This window comes from Microcaecilia unicolor, chromosome 12 (genome assembly GCF_901765095.1).
Source record: "Microcaecilia unicolor chromosome 12, aMicUni1.1, whole genome shotgun sequence".
In the NCBI taxonomy this organism is placed as follows: Eukaryota; Metazoa; Chordata; class Amphibia; order Gymnophiona; family Siphonopidae; genus Microcaecilia; species Microcaecilia unicolor.
This window is the reverse complement of record NC_044042.1, coordinates 15,090,463-15,115,335: the sequence shown is the minus strand read 5'-3', so window position 1 is coordinate 15,115,335 and position 24,873 is coordinate 15,090,463. Positions and strand designations below refer to the sequence as shown.

The 24,873-nt window shown below is 40.3% G+C and overlaps 1 protein-coding gene across 1 annotated transcript in view; it reads left to right on the top strand.

Moving 5' to 3' along the window:
• Positions 1–22,871, top strand: part of TRIM33 (tripartite motif containing 33) — a 149,419-nt gene extending 126,548 nt beyond the window's left edge. Inside the window, 9 exon segments of the mRNA XM_030220415.1 lie at positions 3,594–3,657; positions 5,400–5,556; positions 11,265–11,614; positions 13,780–13,903; positions 14,555–14,629; positions 17,265–17,316; positions 17,319–17,416; positions 20,293–20,343; positions 20,425–22,871. Coding sequence (XP_030076275.1) covers positions 3,594–3,657; positions 5,400–5,556; positions 11,265–11,614; positions 13,780–13,903; positions 14,555–14,629; positions 17,265–17,316; positions 17,319–17,416; positions 20,293–20,343; positions 20,425–20,637 — 1,184 coding nt within the window. The 3' untranslated portion in view covers positions 20,638–22,871.
• Positions 22,872–24,873: the final 2,002 nt, after the last annotated feature.

Here is a 24,873-nt window from a genome sequence, read left to right as displayed (position 1 = left end):
CACTACACAGGTTACCTCTAACAATATAGACACTCCATCTGCAACCAATCTTGCGAATTACTTCAATGAAAAAATTATAAAGCTCCGACTCATGATACCCACCAACACAATTGAGTGCACAAGTATCCTTGAATGTCTAGATCCAAAACCAGAAGAAAGTCCAGCAGATCGATCATGGACCAACTTTGACATGATAACGCCAGATGAACTCTCAAGATGGCTTGGAAAATACGCCAAGTCACAATGCAAATTAGATATTTGCCCCATTAGCCTAATAAGATCCGCCCCCAAACAATTTAAAAAAGACCTCACGAATCATGTAAACCACAGGCTTCAAAATGGTCTCTTTCACACGGAGAAAGGAAACATCTTACTTACTCCGATACGAAAAGATGCTAAGAAAAGTACAATGGACCTAACCAATTATCGCCCAGTAGCATCTATACCGCTCATAACCAAACTAATGGAGGGCATAGTGACGAAACAACTCTCTGAATACCTAAATAAACACTCAATTCTACATGAATCTCAATCAGGATTTCGGTCAAATCACAGCACCGAAACTGTACTAGTTTTCGCGATGAACTCATTCAAACAAGCAATTGCAACTGGTAATAGCATACTCCTCCTACAATTCGACATGCCCAGTGCCTTCGACATGGTTAACCATGAAATACTACTACACATACTAGAATACTTCGGAGTAGGAGGTACAGTTCTCAAATGGTTCAAAGGATTCCTGACTACAAGATCGTACCAAGTAACAACGAACGCGGACATATCAACCCCATGGCTACCTGAATGTGGAGTTCCTCAAGGTTCCCCCTTATCACCAACTCTCTTCAACCTAATGATGATACCTTTAGCTAAACTACTGGCCAACCAGAACCTTAATCCCTACATATACGCAGACGATGTCACGATTTACATCTCGTTCAAACACGATCTAAATGAAATCACCAACGAGATCAACCAAAGCCTACAAACCATGCAGTCCTGGGCGGATGCATTCCAGTTAAAACTCAACGCGGAAAAAACACAATATCTTGTACTCACCTCACAACACAACAAAAACTACTCCACCATAACCACACCATACTGCTCCCTCCCCATTGCACAAAACCTAAAAATTCTCGGCGTTACCATTGACCGAAACCTCACACTCAATGCCCACGTGAAGAACACAACGAAAAAGATGTTCCACTCCATGTGGAAACTCAAAGAGTAAAACCTTACTTCCCGAGATACATATTCCGTACCTTAGTACAGTCAATGGTAATAAGTCATCTGGACTACTGCAATGCACTGTACGCTGGCTGCAAAGAACAAAATATTTAAAAACTCCAAACAGCTCAGAATACCGCCGCCAGATTCATATTTGGAAAAACCAAATACGAAAGTGCAAAACCCTTAAGAGAGAAACTTCATTGGCTCCCACTCAAGGAACGCATTGCGTTCAAAATCTGCACGATTGTACACAAAATCATTCACGCAGACGCCCCAATCTACATGCTAAACCTTGTGGACCTGCCTCCCAGGAACGCCATAAGATCATCCCGCAAATTTCGCAACCTGCACTTCCCCAGCTGTAAAGGACTAAAATACAAGCTGATACACGCCACCACCTTCTCTTACATGAGTACGCAGCTGTGGAATGCATTGCCTACAGCCCTGAAAGCAATTGACGAAATAACTAGCTTCCGCAAATCTTTGAAGACTCATCTCTTCAACAAGGCCTACTAAGAGAACCCACAGCCTCACAACATTACCTCACCAATATTCCCAATTATTACAACATTACCTCACCAATATTCCCAATTATTAAAGTCCACCTTCCATACCATCCGAATAACACCTTCCGTCTTTCTTCCTTTACTTAATCTCTGTACAATACTAAGTGTTTTTGTTATCATGAAATGACTATACCATAACAAACTATGTAAGCCACATTGACCTGCAAATAGGTGGGAAAATGTGGGATACAAATGCAATAAATAAATAAATGTGCAACTTGCCAAATAGCTAATGTCCTGTGAGGCCATTAAGAGCATTTAGTTTTTGATAGCTGTTAGGTGTCTATATTTTTAACAATATGCATTTATACAAAATGGGAGAAACCCTTCTGTACATATGACCCTTTGGTACCTCTGTTCACATAGATGGATATATAGACCTTAAGATTTATTTTTAATAGGTTGATTTTCAGCTTTTGCAACACTTGTTTACAAGATTTGTGCTGGTTCCAAGTTTAATGCATTGTAACTCTAAATTTTGTAGCAGTATGAAGCTAATACATTTATAAAAGCACATTTTCTTAAAATTGGAAAGTTATTATTGTGATGTTGTAAGCTGCTCCACTTCTGTGCAAAAGAACGCTGAAGAAGGCCAAAGGGGTGTCTCATGAAAATATTCACTCTGTATTAATAAATAATTGAAGATACAAGAAGTTCTTGTGGCAAAGACTATGCGTCTCAACTGTTCCTCACAATGTTTCCTTCACAGTTGAGGAAGTAGTGTCTTTTTGCCACAGGAACAGGAATTTCTTGTCTCTTTGTTTATTGAGTGAAGGTTTTCATGAGGAGATACATTTGCTGTGATAGTATACGAAAGACCCCTGACGCAGGCATTCACCAAAACACAGATTGTTTGGTCCTTCAGTAAACTTTGCTTCCTCTCATGATTGGCTCCATTTTATTCTGTCTGTGATCTTCATTTGTTCTTTTGAATTTTGGCTTTGTGTTGCTGTATCTCTCTTACTTGCTTTGCATATGCAGCATTTCTGAATTGTAGTTCTCGTAATCATGGATTCAAAATTTTTTGTGGGGTGAGGGAGGAGTTTGGTAGTTTCCTCCACCTCCTTTAGTGTTTTAGCTTAGTCAGGGCTTTAGATCCAGTGCCATGAACTTTCATTCACAACTGCCAGAGGGATTCTTCCCTCCGTTTTATATTACCACCTGACTCTCCTAAACCAACCTTTGCAGTTGATTAGTGCTCAGTCAGGTACCACATACCAGAGATTTTTCCAGAACCCAATCATGGGTCAAGAGAAGGTGGTTGCATGCATCTGCTTGTATTTTAGTCCTTTGCAGCTGGGGAAGTGTGGATTCAGGAATTTGCGTGATGATCTTTTGGCATTTCTGGGAGGCAAGTCCACGAGGTTTAGCATATAGGTTGGGGTGTCTGCGTGGATGATTTTGTGAACAATTTCTTCTACTTGATGTCTATCCAAGTTTAATGATAGAGATTCTGGATGTTTATGTTCATATTTCAACACTTGGATTTGATGCTGTTAAGGAAGCCTAGAGGTCTATGATGCAATAGACTTTTGGTGTAGAAATAGATTATGTGCTGCATTTTTGCTTTTCCTAAGCCTTTTTCAGCTCTTGAATCTGCTGGTTTTTTTTTTTTTTTTACTACAGAACATTTCTTGTTCAATCTATGCTTGTAAGGGTTATTTTCAAAAAAGGAAAATAAATCTAAACTAAATACAAAACACCTAATTCCTTTTAATAATGCATGACATGATTTGTGTCTTTTTAAAATTTGTACCCACAGAATACCCCTTTAAGTGTTGACTGATGCATATATTTCAGGTTTGTCCAACTCCCACACACCAGTGAGACCACCAAGTACGTCCAGCACAGGTAGCAGAGGCAGGTGAGTGTTTTGGTGTTAAGGCAAGATGATGCATTTTAATAGCAGTAACAAATTTGTGTTCATTTACTTTGGATTTCAGTAGTAGCTGAAGGTGAGAACATTCAAATGCAGTAGGTATTTCCTTGTTCTTAGAGGGCTTACAATCTGTACCTGAAGCAGTGAAGGATTAAGTGGCTTGCCCAAGGTCACAAGGAGTGGCCGGGGGACTGAACCCTGGCTTCCCCAGTTTTCAGCCTGCTACTGTAACTACAGGGTTATTCCTCCTCTGTGCTTAATTTACACTTCCCAGTGGGGGACCTATTACTGCTTATTTTTTAGTGTTACTAGATGTGTGCAGTGCTGTACAGAAATACTTAAGAGACCAGTCTTGGATCTATCCAAGATTTTCTAGTCTTCGTCCCTGAGGGGGAATTTTTGAAAGAAGCAAATTTTAAACCTGAAATTCCCTGCAGTGTTTCCCTTTGGAACAGGGCTGCCGGGGGGGGGGGGGGGGGGGGGGGGAGGAGAGATTCCCTTGGGCCCAGCCTCCAAGGAGGGGCCCGGCCATAAGCATTGATATGGGGTGGCACAAATGCAAACCATTAAATTTTCTCCCCTCCCTCCCTTTGGCAGTGTTTCTCCAGACTCCAGCATCAAAAAAAGAAAGCAACCTGCCTCCAGCTGGCCTCATAATTGTTTCTCTGCTTTGTCCTGCCTTCTCAGACACAACTTCCTGTGTCTGCACAGGCAGGACACAGCAGAGGAAACACTTCTGAGGCCAGCCAGATTTAAGTGCTTTTTTTATGCTGCGGGCAGCCTGCAGGAACACTGATGGGAGGAGGGAAAGACCAGAGAGATATTGAACTGGGTGAGGGGAGTTGGGGGGGGGGGGGGGGGCACATTGTTTGCCCCAGGCCTGGCTTTCTCTCTCGGTGGATCTGCTTTGGAAATATGGAGCTTAACCACTGCTGTAAATGGTCTCCAGGAATTTCAAAATCTAGTCCCTGCAGTTATCTGTAGGCTTTGCTTCCCCTAGCCTTGCTTGTGTACTTCAGTGATTGCTATGTGAAACAGCACAGCTATGGGGGATGGGGTGCACTTTTTAGCCACCAATTTTTCCCGGGTAAAAATTTTCTGAAAGTTGTCCTCAATGTGAGCAACAGTTCATTCCAAAATCATTTACAAGGGTTATGCTGTTTTGACTTCTCTCAAGTTCTTATATTATTGCCGATAGAGGTGTTAGTGGTGAGATGAATTCTTAAGTGTGCCTAATCTTGCTTGTATATTTCTCAGTCTCTTGTATTTTTGGTTGAATATAAAATATTTTGAAGCAGAAATCTTTTGCATCTTGTATGATGTGATTAATCAGAGGAATGTTCAAGCAGTATGCTTTTTGTGTATGCAGCTGTAAGATTTGCAGACTGAATTGCTCTTTGCACTTACATTTGCCATGCCAAAGTAATGATTGAGTGCTATCAAAGAATATATTTTTTAAATACCCCTGAAACAGTAACTCCCCCCCCCCACCATTTACTATGCTGTGCTAACACCAGCACTAGCGCTGCTTAGTAAATGGGGGTAGATGTCTATTTTTCTGCCAAATAATGAGAAACACAAAATTTTCATTAGTTTTTAATCTTGGCCTAAAATTAGAAAATCAGCCTGTAAATTGAAATGTACTGTTATACAGTGTAGTACTGTATAACAGTACTGGTGTAGTAAATTGATTTTAATTGCATTTTAACTCTAACCTTTATCTTCAGCTGTGGTTCCAGTGGCAGAGCCGCCGAGAGGAATGTGAGCTTCAGGTCTGACCAAGTGAGGGTTAAGCAGGAGCCAGGGACTGAAGATGATGTGTGTAGCTTCTCTGGACCTGTGAAACATGAAAAAACAGAGGATGGCAGACGAAGTGCATGCATGGTAAAGCTTTATTATTGCATTAGGAGCTTTGGGTTTTTGCTTAAATTTGTAACTTAATCTTTGATTTCTATTTTTTTAATATATTAGTTATACTATATATAACGTATTAATATGCACTAATCATTCTGGAACAACAGTACACAACACAACCTCTAACTGTAACGCATTTTTTCGTTTAAGAAATGAACTAAGACATATCTTTTCAAGAAACCCAATGACTATGCCATACTCACTAAAAGTTATCTTGCCAACCACTGAAAAGCACAGCATTATACAACCTTGGAAATGTAATTGAATCAATGTAATCTCTAACAACTGTTAAATGTAAGGCACGTTGAACCAAAACTCGTTTTTGGATAATTGAGGGATACAAGTATGAATAATAAATAAGCAAATGTGGGGCCGGATTTGGTTACACATTTGGACTTAGTCTTGGGACCTCGCAATCAATTGGATACTAGGTCTGTGCAGCTTGATGTCCTGCATATTCATCATGGATATCCTGAAAATCCAGTGTGTGTAGACTAATTTCAAGCATATTTATTGTAGATATTTTATTGAGACTGGTGTTGCCAGCACATATTTGGGAAGCCCTGCTGTCTGCCACCTAATTTTTACCTGGCCTTTTTCTTTGCATTGGGTTTTTATCTAAATCATAACTGACCTCTTTGGGACTGTGGTGTTGTCAGCCTTCACAGGCAGCTGACAATGTTGTTTAGCCAGAACATTGACGATCTTCTAAGCATGCATCTGGCGTCTAGTTGCTAGATGTCATTGGGTGGTGGCTGTTTTTCTCTATACTTTGCTTGTAATCCTATTACTGTGTAAGCTTCATTGAACCTGTTATGAGTGGGAAAGTGCAGGGTACAAATGTAATAAATAAAATAAATAAACACTACAATAGCCACGCTTTAGATCCATGGGGGATGCTGCTTTGAGCTGTAAAGAAAAGTGTACCTTCTATTCACTTTAAAAATGTTCAAAAGGATCCAGGAGTTGCCTTCCATTAAAACACTAATCAGTATATTTGAGATTAAGAAATTTACGGAAGTTCCATTCTTAAATGACATTACATAACAGTGCTTCAAATAGCCTCAAATGGTATGGGAGCCAGTTTGTTCTTGTAATGCCATTGATAATTACCAAGTTGGTTTGGACCCTGTGATGACTTATGGCTCTTGCAAAGCATGACTTTTCTCAGATGGTCAAGGGAGAGCTGCCTAAGAATTTCATGAATTGTCAAAATTTGAGTTGATATCAAGTACATATTCCTTGTCCCACCAGATGACTCCAGGCACTTCAATTTGTGCTGTCCTGTCAGCAGATGGAGACTTGAACTACTGAGCTCTGTGCAACCTCCTGGCCAGCCAGTATTTTAGTCTTCAGCAGGTAATGAGCTTCCTGTGCATCCTCCGCTGGTCTTTTTGTAGGGGCAGAGATTTTGGTAGATAAGCACAGTTCTAGTTCTGATTTCCAGGGCCCTATTTTTGTTGGTAAGGCATATTTGCTATCCTTCAGGTGATTTCTTCAGAAGGAGAGGTTCCAGATGCCAGTGGTGTATGGCTAGGCTTTACCCAGTAGTGATTCAGCAGTCTGAAAGATTCAAGCTGCCTAAGGTGGATGCAGTGGTTTTGGCTGTGACAGACTATCCCAGTTGAGGGGGATGTAGTGTTCAAAGGTCCTTAGGGCTCTATAGGATGAGGTCTTTTTTTGAAGTAAGTCTATGGCTTGCAGGTGGCCATGGAAGCTATATAGTTGGGGCATATGTTAGATGGTCAGAACAATTGGTGGCAAAAGCTATGCAGTTGTCAATCGGGGATGATCCATGTTCCACCTCTGAAGATTTGGGCATGGCTTATTTGGCAGATTTTTAAAAATATAATCAGATTTTTGGCAAAAAATATGGCTCTCCTTGTTAGGTGCTCAGCGTTTTTCTGTGGCTCAGGAATTGGTCTGCAGATGTTAACTTCTAAAATATCTCAGTAAATTAACGTTTAAAAGAGGTTTGCTTTTCAGTGAGGATTTAGAAACAAATGGTCTAAGGTTCTTAGACTTCTGGAAGATTGCCCCAAACCTGCTTTCTGGTGCCTTTGGGTAATACTGCAAGTCATTTACCAGAGGTGGGCCCAGATAACCACAGATCTTTGAGTACTAGAAGTTATTTTAGGGGGTTATGCTCTGGAGTTTGCTCAGCCTTTTCCTGAGGCATTTCTGGAATCACCCTGTCATTCTCGCTGAAAAGCAGCAGTCTTGACGGATTTCATTTAGGTTACTTCAGTTAGAAGCAGTGGTGCTAGTTCTTCCTCCGGGAGAGAGAACTAGATGATAATCAGTTTATTTTGTGGTTCCAAAGAAAAAAGGTACCTTTCGTCGTCCTGTGATCAAATTTTTTTTAAGGTTCCAAGTTTTCGAATGGAAGCTTTAAGATTGGTGATTCTGGTGGTGGAGCAAGGAGATTTTTTTTATTTTAGATTTAACAGACGCTTACACATCTCCATAAGGAAGTCTCATTAATGTTACCTAAGGTTTGTGGTCTTGGGACAGTATTTCCAGTTTTGTGCCCTACCTTTTCAGACTGGTCATGGCACCTTGTACATTTACAAAAGTTCTGGTGGCAGCCACCTTATGCAAAGAAGGAATTTTGGTCCACCTTTTAATGATGACTGACTAATAAGAGTGAAGTCATTCCAAGAAAGCGAAAGTTACATAGCGAGTAGTGCACTTGAGCTGGGATGAGTTGTAAATTTCTCAGAGCAAATTTATCCCATCCCAACTGTTGGAATATTTGGGGACAAAATTTGACACACTCCAGTGTCGTTTTTCTTCCTTTGGTGAGAGAGGAAAATCTCAGATCAGAAACAAATGGTTTGGCACTATCTTCAAGTGTTGGGATTGATAGTTGCAACCTTAGGGTTAGTCCCATGGATCAGAATGCAAATGAGGCCTTTACAATGACTCTCTTTTCTCTCTCGATGGTCTCCAGAGAGTCAAAATTCCACTTTGTCTGACCTCTGGTGTTAATGGTAGTACAATCTTGAGTGGTGGCTATGCAGCAACAATCTATCCAAAAGAAAGAGTTTGAAAACTCAAATTAGAACCTTATGACGATAGACATAAATTTCTACAGGTTGGGGGGCACAAGGTCTGTGGCTCTCAGTGGTTGATCAACCATGTGGAGGCACAGGCAATCCACTTAACTTTCCTGAAGTTTCATCACTACTTCAAAACAAAGCAGTAAGGATTCTCCCAGACAGCGTGATGGCAGTAGCCTATGCCAATAAACAAGGAGGAATAAGAAGTCTGCAAGTGGCAGAAAAGGTGCCGATGTTGATGAATTGAGTATAGAAGACTCTTGAAAACTTCTCAATGGCACATGTGGCCTGGACCTGAAATATCTGGATGAAATACTTCAGCAGGAATTTCATGGATGCAGGAGAATGTAGCAGTGAATGCTTTTTTGTAAGTGGTGCAATGTGCCTGACTTTTTCAGTCAGAAAAAGGATTAGACGTCAAAAGGAATAGATCCCGTAATTCAACGGTGGATGTGGACTGGGTCTTTTATATGTGTTTCTGCTGTAGCCACTCATAGAGAAGCATCGGGTTTAGTAGTGTTTGTTTCACGTAGTGTCTGAAGGAGGACCCCCTCTCTCTGGTGGGCAGGGAGTGTCTGTTGGTTCAAGGCCCACTCAGTATACCTGATGTTTGTATGTCTTCCAGCTTGGCTCTTGAGAAGGCAAAGTTATAGAAGAAAGGCTGTTAGAGTAAGGTGATAGCTACCATGTTACATTCTAGAAAAAGATCTTCCTCATTGGCATAAGGGTTTGGATGGTTTTTAAGAATTGATGTCAAAATAAGTGTGTGTTTTAGATATTTACGATTTTTTGAAAGATTGTTTGAACAAGGGGCTGACATTCACCTCACTGAAGGTACAGCTAGCTGCTTTAGCCTAATTTAAAGGTCTGGTGATGGGAAAGAGCTAGGCTTAGCATCTGGAGGTGGTACATTTTCCCCCCCAGGGTTAAACTTACAATCTGCCACATTGTCTGATTCTGCCCTGGGATTTAAATGTGATCTTGTCTACCTTAGTTTAACCCTTAAAATATGTCACACTTAAGACAGATTTAGCAAGGAAAAGTTTCTTGGACCAGTTCCATCCTTCCATCTTCAGGATATTAAAAATGAGGGTCACTTGTTGACTTGCACAAATTGGATGCGGGAGATGTTTGTTGAAGTACCTGAAGAGTAGGGGGGGGCAACAGAGAAAACAGATGAGCTCTCTTCTTTTCTGTGGAGCCCTTAAAGGGGAAGTAGCATTAAAAGTGACAGTTGCTTGATGGTTTAGAGGCCATTGCTTCTGTGTATATTCTCCGTGGTCATCTAGTTTATCTAGTTCCAGAAGTTTTAAAAGCTAATTTTATAAGAGGTCCATCTTTTTCTTGGGCAAAGAGCTCCTTAGTTCCTCCTCATGAAATTTTGCAAAGCAGCAATTTGGAAATCCTGTTTCTTTTATTCATCACTATAGATTGGATGTTTGACCTTAGTGATAAGACCTTGAGTCCAAAAGTGTTCGTGGCAGGGATTTGTGTCCCTCCCTCAGTATGTACTGCTTTGGTACATCCCAAGTGTCATCTGGTCTGGTGGGACAATGAGAGAATAAATTAATTCTCGCTAATTTTCTTTTCATGAGACTAGTCCAGAAACCACACATGGTTATTAGCTTCAGTTTGTTTTCTAGCTCCTGAAGCATAAGGATTTTGATTTTGGCTAGCTAGTTACACCTGTTGGATCTTTAGTCTAGAGGGCTTTCTTTCATTAGTGGTTCTCAATTGAGTGGTTCACTAGTTCAAAGGGAATTTTTTTTCTGTTTAATTGCCTTTGCTCTTCTGTTTTGTTATGATAAATACTGACTGGCCAGGAGGTTGCACAGGGTTTTTAATTAATGACATCATAGCTCAATAGTTCTCAGTTTCTACCTGCTGGAAGGATAGCACAAACCCAAGTATCTGGACTGGTCTGGAGGGACTCGAGGAATGAGAATTTAGCAGGAAGAACTAATTTACCATTACTGTTTTAGAAGACAAAAGGTTGTGGTGTGGGGTCACGTCCTTCCAGGACTCTAAATCAGTTATACTGAGCAAACTGGTTCAGAGTCCTGGAAAGAAGTGCCCCCACACCACAGCCTTTCATGATAAACAGTAATACACACTTTAAACCGACTCAAACTTGAGAATTCCTGATATTCTTTAGGCAACTCTCCCCTGACCATTTGAGAGAAGTTGTTGTTTTGCAAGTTACCATCTGGTCCACACTGATTTGGTCACCACAAATGGCATTACATGAACAAATTTTTCTCATACCGTTTGAAGCTGTTTTCATTCTCTCTATATCTATTTCCCATGAAGGCAGGACCTTTGAGCTGAATGGGGACTTAAGCCACAGAAATAAGTATCATTCCTTGAGGTTCATGTGCTCTTTGGAAACTTTTTTTCACTGATGTCTGTGTAACATATCCCACAGTCTGAAGTGTTACTTGAAGTAAACTACAAACCCTACAAACCCTTCTGACTGTTGTAGCAAATTGATGAAGATAATCTTTAATACCAGTGCTCTGTTTATATAGTTGATGCTGGTTTGGATTTGTCTTGTGAAGAAAATGGGACAAAACAAAACTGTTGGTATAGTGAGTTTGTTTGTGTTCTTTGTTTTAGCTGAGCAGTCCTGAGAGTAGCTTAACACCGCCTCTTGTCACAAACTTACACTTGGAAGGGGAGCTAGATACCTTTGGAAATCTTGAAAACTATGTGAAAAAGGAGCCGGTGGATGCAAGTGGAAGTTGCAAACAGTCTGGCCACAGCAATCTTGTAAACGGCAAATCCCCCATCCGTACCTCCATGCATCGGTCACCTCGAGTTGGAGGGGAAGGCAATAATAAAGAGGATGACCCTAATGAAGACTGGTGTGCCGTGTGCCAAAATGGAGGGGATCTTCTATGTTGTGAAAAGTGCCCAAAAGTCTTTCATCTCACCTGTCACGTACCCACCCTTCTCAGCTTTCCAAGGTACTATAAAATCAAATGTGGTTAAGGCTAAATCACTTGTCTGGTTTAATTTAGGTAAAATAGACTGCAGAATTTTCAAAAACTTCACCCACAGCAATACTGCAAGTCAGCACTAAGTACCCTGCAAGTACTTCATGGATCTCTGTTAGGGGCAGTAACAGATAGTACAGATGATATGTTAATGCCATACGCGTCATGTCAAATCATATACCATTTTTTAAAAAAATGTTGTATTCTGCCTTACACAACTATTCCGTCACATCAAAGCAGGATTTTGGTAACTTAAAGAGAGTGGAGGAGTGGCCTAGTGGTTAGGGTGGTGGACTTTGGTCTTTGGGAACTGAGGAACTGAGTTCGATTCCCACTTCAGGCACAGGCAGCTCCTTGTGACTCTGGGCAAGTCACTTAACCCTCCATTGCCCCATGTAAGCCGCATTGAGCCTGCCATGAGTGGGAAAGCGCGGGGTACAAATGTAACAAAAATAAAATAGATACTATTGGAGATTCTACATGGAATGTTGCTATTCCACTAGCAACATTCCATGTAGAAGGCTGCGCAGGCTTCTGTTTCTGTGAGTCTGCGTGCAGGACGTCAGACTCACAGAAGCAGAAGCCTGCGCGGCTACTTTGGTGATCTGCAAGGGCCGACTTCTACATGGAATGTTGCTAGTGGAATAGCAGCATTCCATGTAGAATCTCAAATAGTAGCAACAGTGGAGGAGTGGCCTAGTGGTTAACGGTTAGGGTGGTGGACTTTGGTCCTGGGGAACTGAGTTTAATTCCCACTTCAGGCACAGGCAGCTCCTTGTGACTCTGGGCAAGTCACTTAACCCTCCATTGCCCCATGTCAGCCGCATTGAGCCTGCCATGAGTGGGAAAGCGTGGGGTACAAATGTAACCAAAAAAAAAAATGTTTGTACTCAAGGTGAAATGGGTTTTTATTACTGATCTGTTTTTTTTTTTTTTTTTTTTGGTCTGGTGCACAGAGTTTTAGCATACAGGCATGCAGAACTGTTTAGGGACATTGGTTCTGAAAAGCGGATTCTTAGGTGGTATTTAAAATTGACATACCACTGAAGTCTGCACATTTTTGAAAAAGTACTTAGGTCTCCTCTTCTGTCTACTCCCCCATATATATTTCTTCCCCATTTTATTACTGTAAACTGCTTAGGTGATTTCTATTCGCAGTATATTAAATGTGAAATGTGAGTAAGAGCAGTTGTAACTAAGCACTTCTCTCATTTTGGTATTCTAAGGACTGTGCTTTGCAGTGTAGATCTGATGAAAAACAATGTCTACAAGTTGCATTACGTTTTCATTTTGAGCATTCATTCTTTAGTTTGATACACTGCACAATGTGAAATAACTAAGCGATGTGCAGTGTAACATAGTAGATGACGGCAGAAAAAGACCTGCACGGTCCAACCAGTCTGCCCAACAAGATAAACTCATATGTGTAAACCTTACCTTGATTTGTACCTGCCTTTTTCAGGCACAGACCGTACAAGTCTGCCCAGCAGTATTTCCCGCCTCCCAATCACCAGTCCCGCCTCCCATCTCCAGCTCTGGCACAGACCGTATAAGTCTGCCCTCCACTATCCTCGCCTCCCAACTACCAACCTCTCTTCCCCCACCTGCTCTGCCACCCAATTTTGGCTAAGCTTCTGAGGATCCATTCCTACTGCACAGGATTCCATTATGCATATCCCACGCATGTTTGAATTCCGTTACCGTTTTCATCTCCACCACCTCCCGCGGGAGGGCATTCCAAGCATCCACCACCCTCTCCGTGAAAAAGAGTAGTAAAACTCAACTGACTGGTTTACAATAGAAGCAAAAGGTGGTTACCATAAGCAAGAAAATGATCCAAGATAAGACAATTTCTTGAGATCCTTCAGCTATTTTGTAAAAAAGCTTTCATTAAAAAATTAAAGCAGTTTTATTCAGTATATTTGTCTTACTTCTATGTATATCATTGTGGAGTAACCTTTCACACTCAAGGAAAAGGTCTCTATTTCAGATATAAAGCCCGTGAAGTTTCTTTCTCCCTCTTAAGGAGGAAAACTTGATGATTCTGAATAGCAGAGAGAAAACCAGAAATACTAGATTAGAAACTCTGCTGCTTTTTTGCTGAATATGCTCTGAAAGTATCTTTTCATGTTTAGTGGCGACTGGATCTGTACATTCTGCAGAGATCTAAGCAAGCCTGAAGTGGAATATGATTGTGATAACTCCCAGCACAGCAAGAAAGGGAAAACTGTGCAAGGCTTAAGCCCTGTGGACCAAAGGGTGTGTGTAAAGTATTACTGATCAATTTTGTTAGTTATATAGGGCTGTTTGATCTTGTGATTTAAAAGCATTTTTCTTGTGCTTCTGTCTCCTTTAAAGACGGTCAAAAGCCAAAACTAAGTTGTGGCATTATGGTTATTGTAATGCTTCCTACCCCTTTACCCCCGAAAATGGCAACTTATTTTACTTATTTTATTCCAGAGCAGAACAAGACAGTGTAGTTGCTATGTTTAGTCCTCTTGAACATCTAGATACGTTGGTTGACTGTATTGTATTCTACAAAGATCAAAAGCTATTTAACTGTATTGAAACTTAATTTGCTCATTTAGCTATGGGACACCTGCCGTTCAGTTGATGCCATTACTGTTGGGTGAAGAACATAAGAGGAGGGAGATGGTTTGTAGCCAGTGGCAGGGTTATGTGCACATCCACACCTAGAGAACTAGGAAGAAAGTCTCAATCTGGGCAGGTTGCGTGTGTCAATTGGTTTATCTGTTGCCATTTACTATGCTGCTATGATAGTCGAGAATGTTTTTATTTTATTACACCGTTTGTTTGTGGCAATACTATAAAACCTAATTTGAGTAAGCGTTTGTAGAAAGACATGCATGTGTTAAACTTATTCATAGACTGACTTTCTTCTCTTTAAAGAAATGTGAGCGCCTTCTGCTTTACCTCTACTGCCATGAGCTAAGCATTGAGTTTCAGGAACCAGTCCCAGCCACGGTAAGTTCCCCCCCCCCCCCCCCCCCCCCCCCCCCTTTCTGTTTTTTTCTTTTTTTCCCGGGGGTGTCTGTTCCCCCCCCACACACACACACTTCAGAGCATTAGAACTATAAATTACAAAATAGAGGTGACAATCCTAAAAATTAAGTATAGCCACAGATCGATGTCAGCCCTATCACAAATAACATAGAAACATAGTAAACATAGTAAATGATGGCAGAAAAAGACCTGCATGTCCATCCAGTCTGCCCAACAAGATAAACTCATATGTGCTACTTTTTGTGTATACCCTACTTTGATTTGTACCTGTCCTCTTCAGGGCACAGACCGTATAAGTCTGCCCAGCACTATCCCCGCCTTCTAACCACCAGCCCCGCCTCCCACCACCGGCTCTGGCACAGACCGTATAAGTCTGCCCCGCACTATCCCCGCCTCCCGCCACCGGCTCTGCCACCCAATCTCGGCTAAGCTCCTTAGGATCCATTCCTTCTGAACAGGATTCCTTTATGTTTATCCCACGCGTGTTTGAATTCCGTTACCGTTTTCATTTCCACCATCTCCCGCGGGAGGGCATTCCAAGCATCCACTACTCTCTCCGTGAAAAAATACTTCCTGACATTTTTCTTGAGTCTGCCCCCCTTCAATCTCATTTCATGTCCTCTCGTTCTACCGCCTTCGCACCTCCAGAAAAGGTTCGTTTGCGGATTAATACTTTTCAAATATTTGAACGTCTGTATGATATCACCCCTGTTTCTCCTTTCTTCCAGAGTATACATGTTCAGGTCATCAAGTCTCTCCTCCTACGTCTTGTAACACAAATCCCTTACCATTCTCGTAGCTTTTCTTTGCACCGCTTCGATTCTTTTTACATCCTTCGCAAATGGAAAGATGTTACTGAGCAGCCGTACTTATCATAACACAGCGAATCATGTGGTAGTACACAGTGATGTGAGCAGTCGAGAGCGTCCATTATCACGCTGGCGTTTTGCGTTGGGGCAGGTCTGATTTTACAGACAAAAGTTGGGTAGGGGGCGGAAGCGGATGCTATACCCTCTTCAGGGAAAAGCAGATAGTTTTAAAAATATCACCAAAGTCGATATGCAACATATTGCTAAGCACATATGTACATAAGTGATATTATCCATAGAGCATTTAAGCCTGACAAATCATATGTGTTAAATAACCTAGATTTAAAAATTTCCATCCAAATACTTTCCACATGCAGAAAGAGCATAAGTGGACCAAAGAGTGAAAACGTTCATAGCAATGGAGATGAAACAAAACCAAGGATAACTTGCTTATCTGTAAAACAACTCAGTACTTTACAATAAAACTGCAAGATGCTTGAACTTAGTGTTCCAGAAAGATCCTTACAGCTTGCCAGCCAACCTTAAAACTGTCATTTTTGACCTTACAGCTTGGGCTCTGAAGGCCTCCGTTCCCTCTGTTCTTCTTTCTACTGGCTCTCTTGCATCTTTTTTTCACCATCAAAATCGCAGATCTGTTCGAATCCATTATTCACCAAGTCTTTCCTCTCACTTACACCTCAATACTCTCTTCGTCCCATACAATTTTCTCACAGCTCCCTATCATTTCCATGACAGGACTTGATGCTGTCCTGCCTTCAGCACCTATTCTAGGAGGACACTTTGGCTGCTTCCAAACACAGTACTTGCCCTCTTTACCTTCTTCCATTTGGGTCAGAACCCCTTCACTTGGACTTTTTTCGAGTCTGACCTCTATTCCAAACCTCAGTCTTCAAGCTTTCTATTTGGAGTACACTTTTCTCTGCTCAGTCCTGAAAAACAAAACCCCTTGATCCCATAATTTCAACTAACCTATTTCAGATTTTTCCGTTCTCTTCTCTCAACTTCTCCATCATGCTGAGTAATCTGTCATTTGCCCACCTCAATCCAACTTTTGTCTCATTCATAGCATGGAAACCTTGATAAAGGTAGGATTGTTCTGGTGATTTCATTCAACCTATCTTCTGCTTTTGATCTCTTCACCATCTCATTCAAAGATGTCAACTTTGGACTTTGCTAAAATGGTTTGTTTCCTTCCTTCATGGTCAAGCTTTCTCAGTCACAACCCATTGTCTCTTCCCCCGCTTGTCTCCAGTGCAACACACTCCAGTGTTCCATCCTCGTACCTCTCCTTTTCAATGTTTTCCTAAGCTCTCTTGCCGTCGTCATACAAGACCAGAGAACCTCTGCTTGCTTTTACGATGATTATACTCTTTTGCTTGCACCTGTAGACTACAGAACGTCTCGTATCTCAGATCCAGCTTTGTTTTGACAAAGCTGGTCAGTGGTTTTCCTCCAATCACTTCATTCTTAGACCCTCAAAAACAATTGTTTGCTGGATCACTCTCATCTTGTCATTTAAAAACTTCAAAGCACAAGATACTGTAATACATTCCAACCAGATGCAGAAAATTCTCTACAGGCACATCATTTGGGGGTTTCAGTCTTATATCTGCTTTCATTTGTTCATTTTTCCTTGCAGGTATCAGGTGTTGTGGTAGGCACTTTTTATGTTTAAGTTCTCTAAAGCTATCAAAATAACCCCCTGAATGCTGTTTCATATCAGTTTTATAATGACAAGTAGTGTTTTCTTTTAAATCCCCTTCCAGATACCAAATTACTACAAAATCATAAAGAAGCCAATGGATCTCTCAACTGTGAAGAAAAGCTCCAGAAGAAACATTCACAACACTATCAAACTCCAGAGGACTTTGTCGCTGATGTCAGACTTATTTTTAAGAACTGTGAAAGGTTCAATGAAGTATGTCTTTACTTTGTTTATTCTCTAGTACTGTGTTTGATCTTTTCCACCCAAGGTCTGCCCCCATTTCTTTCCTTTGCTCAAGGAAATAGCTGTGGGGGAGAGGCGGAAAATATGCAAATTCTCTTGTGTTCATTAAAGAGGCATTTCAACCTAAGGTACTTGGAAAATCTCGACTAGATTAAAATACAACCCAAGAATGTGTATCATTGAAAAATGATTCAAAGATATTTATAAATAACTTATGCTTTACTTTGGGTTTTGTGGCCAAGTGTTCTAAATTTGGCTGCCCATTCTTGCAGTTGATGCGATAGAGCTTCACAGGGCCTTGGGCTATTCTACTACTACTACTTATCATTTCTATAGCGCTACTAGACGTACACAGCGCTGTACACTTGAACATGAAGAGACAGTCCCTGCTCGAAAGAGCTTACAATCTAATTAGGACGGACAAACAAGAGATAAGGGAATATTAAAATGAGGATGATAAAATAAGGGTTAGCAGTTAAAAGCAGCATCAAAAAGGTGGGTTTTTAGCTTAGATTTGAAGACGGCCAGAGATGGAGCTTGACCTACTGGCTCAGGAAGTCTATTCCAGGCATATGGTGCAGCAAGATAAAAGGAACGGAGTCTGGAGTTAGCAGTGGAGGAGAAGGGTGCAGATAAGAGAGATTTACCCAGTGAACGGAGTTCCCGGGGAGGAATGTAGGGAGAGATGAGAGTGGAGAGGTACTGAAGAGCTGCAGAGTGAATGCACTTATAAGTCAATAAGAGGAGTTTGAACTGTATGCGGAAACAGATAGGGAGCCAGTGAAGTGACTTGAGGAGAGGGCTAATATGAGCATAATGACAGAAAACAAGAATCTTTTTCTTATATTTGCTGAACCTTGTCATGTGACCTGATTTCTCTTATAGTATTGTCTCCAAATGGGTTCATTTTCATATACTGTGACAGAAATGGACCTTATTCCTATGCCAGGATATGTTGACGATTCTCGATCTATGATTCACTGTTAAATTCTTGCTCCTTTTTAAGGTAGCATGCTGTCATGTAGGACTTAATCTGAGCCAGATCTGAGTCAGGTTAAAATGCCTCTTTATATCTAAAAGAATGTCTGAGCAGTTTTGTCTTCAAAATGCCATAAAATTGCCTGATTCTTTTGATCGTGCCCATGCAACCAGTGCATTGCAAGTAGTTACAGTTGGTTAAGACTGACTGGCTTTATTGTAAATGGAAAGACTAGTTACCAGCTAGGTATTGCATAAACCTGGAATTAACATTGATTTTGTTTCTGGATGTGTCTCGATTCCAGGTAATAGTCATATTATGGATATGCGTGCATTAATTGTATAAGACATGGTGCATCCAATTAGGCCATGCACCTGATGGGTTAAACACCACCTTGAGAACATTAAGGAGTTCTATAAGTAAAGTGTATTTCTGAAGCCAGTGTTAAATAGATTTAATACTACCAAAGGTGTGTGTTTGGGGGGTGGGGGATATCCCATTTCTGTGTGTGAAATATAGAAACTTCATTTGGAAGAACTTAGAATTTGTGGGATATTTTAGTTTATGCAAGTATTTTAATCCAATAAATTCTTTATATTGGTTGTAACAGAACTTTTTGTATCAAAAATTGAGATATATAATACCATATAGTGATTTGTTGGATTAAAAGTATTAATTACCAAATTGTGATTGATTTGTGGATTTTTTTCTTTTTGGGGGTGGGGGGGGGGGGGGGGGGGGATGGATTCTTAGCAGCTGCTAATATATAACATGCAGGTTTGATAGCATCTCCTAAAGTTTGTGGATCATGTGTTCGTTTCTTAATACAATTCACAAGTAAAACAGATCTGAGTGATACTTTGATACTTAAATATGCACATTCTATTATGGATTTGTCCATTTATGAAATATGGCTTTTATTATGCTACATTGTCCGTCTGTAGTAGTGAGACCTAATATCAGAGCATTAGTTTGTATATATAGTTGTACATATGCATTATAGTTCCATAACCATTTGTAAGTGGTGCTCAGAATCAGAACCGTTCCCTTAATATCAGGAACCTGTTTAATTTGTTGAATAGACCACAGATTCTACTATATCTCTTGTCCAGGTAAGAGTTTGAAATCTTTCTAAAATTTGGGCTTCTACCAGGTTCTTTTTGAAGACAAACTATTTTAGTTTGGCTTCCACCATCATGGAATTTCCCAAATTTCTTGGCTCCCAATAAGATTGAGGCCAAGGCTACTTGGTGGGGAGGATAAAATGAAGAATTTGTAATTTGATTATGTATTTCTTAAATTTTGGTAAATTTTGTTTACCATGCAAGAAGAGTATCCTCCTAAATAGCAGTCACTAGGGCTGATCAGCCATTCTATTAAAGTAAAGCGGTTTCTATCATGAAGTTGAAAAGAGAAGGGGTATAGCGAGACCTGATCTTAAATAACTCACCACCCTTTAGTCAATGGCACATACTTAACACTATGATAAGATTGATATTCTGAACCCCTTTAACAGGGAGTTGCACAGTTATGTTTTTTATGATGACACTTAGAAGTGTCAACCAGGAAGCTTTGCAAACAAAGGGAAAAAATACTGGTGCTTTAATGCACCTTTATATTGTAACATCAAAAATATTTTCCATATGTGACAGAGGTGGGATAACAAGATCAGTGCATATGCTGAATTGAGTCAAAAAGCCATATAACCTGCAGGAGTGGAATAATGAACTCATTACAGCTGGAACAAGAATACTCTGGTCATAACTTGTTTACCTGTTATGGCCGAGTCTTGTCATACAACCCTATGCAATCTCCTGGCTTCAGAAAAATTATTATTTCACTATTTTGACTCTGGTATCCTTTTTAGATGATGAAAGTTGTTCAAGTTTATGCAGAAACACAAGAGATTAATTTGAAGGTAAGCTTTTCGGTCCATGCAAACTTGGTGAAGGGATGTGCATTACCGGCAGGTGAATATATACCTGTGCTTTGTTTGCAGGCTGACTCAGAGGTAGCGCAAGCAGGGAAGGCAGTGGCTTTGTACTTTGAGGATAAACTTCCCGAGATCTACCCAGACAAGATCTTCCAGCCTTTACCAGAGTTTGAACAGGAAGAGGACGATGGGGAAATAACAGAGGACTCTGATGAAGATTTTGTACAGCCACGCAGGAAACGACTAAAATCTGATGAAAGACCGGTTCATATAAAGTAATCTGACAAAGATGGACCTAAACCAATTAAAACTAACAAAAAAAAAAAAGCCAGAAAGAAAAGCAAAGACTTATTTAAGTGTTTCTGGAATATTATCATGCCTCTGGTGGTCACCTGCTGGAAGAAGCTGATTAGCTTTTAGACAGTATTAAACTTCAAAAAAAAAATTGTACAGAAAACCACATTCTCTGAAGACAGTTTTATTGTAATTTTGTTTTTTTGAAAGAAATTTTTTGTTCTTTGTTCCTTTTGCTTGATTCATTGTCTGCTTCTTCGCCTCCTTGACCCTCCCTGTTTTCCCCGTCCTCCATGGTTTAGATGTGTGAATGTTGATTAGAAGAAGAAAGCTTTTGGTTGGGTATTGGATACTGTTGTGTAGTACACATGAAAGGCATGGACTTCGTTGGTATATGTGCCACTTGCTCATTAATTTCTATATATTTTTTTTTCCATACAAGACTGGACCAGCGCATGCAGTCTACTATCTTGTTACAGTGGACTGCAGTGTGTTTCATCTGCAAGAAAAGGATACTGCTGGAAATTTGTTCGGGCATGACTTTATGTACTGATTTATTGTAACGTTTTGAATTCTATTTGTTTTCTTGTTGACAGCTAATGGGGATGGTGTGGGGTTTTTTTTCCCCTAGTGTTGGTTACACTGTTCAGGTTCTGAGCCTTTTTCTTCATTTAATGCCTTGTATAGGGAATTTGTCATGTAACCACTGAAAGGACATGTTTGGTTCTAGTGAGTGTAGGCATTGTAAATTCTTTAACTACAGACAGTGTCTTGTATACATCAGAAATTTCTAATGAACAGATCTCCATTCATGCATGGTGTTGGCATCATACACAAACTGATTTATCAGGTTTTTCTCTTCTCTGATGCCCATGGAAAACAACCTCTGACCCATACTGGGTTGAGGGGCAAAATACATAAGGAATTTACCAGTGATGTGTGGGCTTTTTCATTGGCCTCCCTAAGAAAGAGGAGGGAGAATATTTGTTTTATTGTTTAGTCTTTTGTACTTGCTGAAATTGAAGATGAGCTGGTTCCAATGCAGTCTTCCCTGATAAGATCCTTTTTTGATAGACCACTATTGGCAAACAATCTATTACCAAATGTGTAAGATTTACTATATTCACTGTGTCTTATTTGTAAATAGCAAGCTCCTCTGCAGAGTGGCAACATTTGCTGGACTGCTTTTAAGCTAATATGTAATCTTACTAATGTTTTGTTGGATTGATTTGTAATACCATCTTGTCTGTTTCTAGCATTGCATTCAATATTTTTGAGGTTTTATTTTAATAGAAGTGACTCAAGTTTCTTCTGAAGCGTCCTATGAGTGAATTGTCTAGACTTGCTAGTAACCTGTATAGGACCCAAAGTATGTGCTAGCCCATGAAACGGAGGACTGTCCAGTTGGGTGGCCATATTAGCATGAACAAAGGTGACCAAAGCGTATGAGCTTTGCCATTTTGTATCTCATGAACACCACAGGTTGGTGGCTGGTTTCTTGCCTTCTGTCTCTCTTTCAGCATCAGCAGTTCAGAACACAAAATAAAAATACATAAACATCAAAAGAAAGGGGAAATCACAAAATGACAGACGTGGATACTTTTTCACACATTGTGTTGATTCATTTTAGTGCTAGACAATTAGATTCTGGAGTTATCTTAATGCTATTTTAGACTATTTTGTGTGCACCAAGAGAAAATGTATGTACTTGTGTAACTAATTTGAATGTGGTTGTAACCAGTGGCTGTTAATTATTTGGCATATATTACCTTAAAGATTACATAGAAGCCAAGAGGTCAAATGCTGATCCCATAATCTTCATGGTGGTGTTTATACATCCATCCCCTACCCCTCCCCTCCCGGCTCGGCCAATCAGAAAGAAGAGGGTTTGGATGGGATTAAGTGAGTGAATGACCCTGTTGAGTACTTGAGATTTCAGTATGGCTTATAATTATTCACAAAGGCATTCAGTAGCAATTCAGGAGTCTGGTTTAGAAATTACCTAAGAAAGAACTTGAACTTTGTTTTACATTTTTATTTTATTTTATTTTATTTTTTTGCTACTTACTAAAATCTCCCTTGGTTTACTATTGGACCAATGTAATCTGTATGTACTGTACATTTGAAAAGCCCTTTTTGGGATGAGAAGGGACATGATGTTGTGAATTTTCTGTCTTCTGTTAGAGGCTAGGAATTTCAAATTAAATCATTTAATGTGACTTGTTTTCTTTAGATAAGCACTTTGTGTATTTGAGAATTGTTTCCCTAAAGCAGCATTTCTGCAGACCTATTTCATATACATATAATTGAGTTCTCAAGTAATTCAATACTCAGGAAAAACAAAGCATCAGGCCAACTTTCTTTTTTCCTGCTCTGCATGATTTAAGGTGAATTCTTACGTAAGTGTTTTGAAGGGGCTACTCATTGTGGCATTGCGCAGTTCTTTAAATTAAGATGACCTTTTGCTTTTGAGGAACCTGTGATGTACATAACTGTGACAGAACCAAGGTCCAGAAGACAGCAAAAAGAACTGAAGAATGTTATTACCAAGGGATTTGTTTTAAAGAAGTGTGGATATGTAGCTGTAAGAAACATTTCTTCCAAAAACAATGTTAACAACTAAAGAGGAGACGGTGACCGTTAACAAACTGAGGATGAGTTCAGAAACATGCTCGGAAATATTCCAGCTTTAATGTAATCAAACCTTTTTACAAATTGTAATGAAATGGGATTACCTTATACAGCCAGATTAAAACAAGTTTATCCAAATGTTTTGGTATATATAAAGCCCATCAGGCAGGCCATCTTTCAATGTGCACTGCAGGTAATATTCCTTAGTTACCCCAAATGTAGTAACTAAGCTGATTTTTACAGGGTTGGGTTTTTTTTTTTTGGGGTCTCATTCTGGTGGTTTGTGGCTGATTGTAAAAGCCAACATTGCCCGCCTCCCAGCTTACTGAAGTTTTACTGTAGATCAGTGTGTATTTGATTTACAAAAGCATGTCTTATAATATTTTGGTAAGTTGCACTCGTGTCATATCATAGGTGAATGTGTATGTAATTCCCTTTGTGGAGAGCTCTTTTCACTACCTTTTGGCAGTTTCTGTTGCACTGATTATTTGGTTCAGACAGGCCATAACAAATGGGGGTGTGTACAAGGCATCCGCTGAGGGTGTCAAACCCAAGGGGAGGGGCCTCTGCTTTTTCTTGAGTCAATTTGTGAGCATTTATTTTTATTCACATTTTTTTCAGGAGTAGCTCAAGGTGTATTACATTCAGGTATGCTGTGTATTTCCCTGGTCTGAGAGGGCTTACAGTCTAAGGGCCCCTTTTACCAAGCTGCAGTAAAAGTATTGGCGTGTGGATTTTCCACGGGCCCGCTTAGCCCCCCCCCCCCCCCCCCTTTACTGCAGTGGGTAAAAGACTCTTAAAGGGAAATGGCCCCTGTGGTAAGTGAACTGTTTACAGTTACAGCTGGGTAAGCCTCCGGCACTAGAAAATAGATGTGTTCTAGTGCTGGAGTTGGTGCATGGCAGAGGCTGGGCTCCTGTGGTAGGCCAGATTTGCCATGCGCCCAAGTGGCGGTAGCCCTACCACCCTTAGTAAAAGGGCCCCAAAGTTTGCACCTGACGCTATGCAATCTGCAAGCATTGGGAACCATGAAGGGGGGTGCCAGAAGTAACCCTTTCCCTGGGTGAATTCTGTATGATCGATAGCCAGGGTACAGATGTGATCTCGTTCCTATACTGCTTTTTCAGTCTGTACAGCCACAGTAAGCTTTTATCTTAAAATACATCTTTTATGCTCATGTTTATGAAGAGGCACCAACGCTCCTAATTCAAAAATAAGTAGGGTTGAAAGTGAGGCCACTGCTTACCACACTATAGCCATTTTGATCACTGGAAAAGCAGTACCGTAGCATATACAGATAAAGACCCATATGGTCCATCCAATCTGTCCAGCAAGATAAACTCATAGCATTAAGATATGATGTGATACTATATACATACTTGATCTTGATTTGTCCTTAAATTAAGTGGGGATATCTTGATTTCAATTCAATGGTATATTAAAAAAAAAGGCTTATGCTACTTTTGTTCTAAATTACAAATTATTTTTCTAATAAAAATGTGCCAATTCCAATACTTTGGAATTCTGATGTGATAACCCCATAGGTGCAATGATTGAATATTTTCAGGAGTCCCAATGGCATGGTTTCAC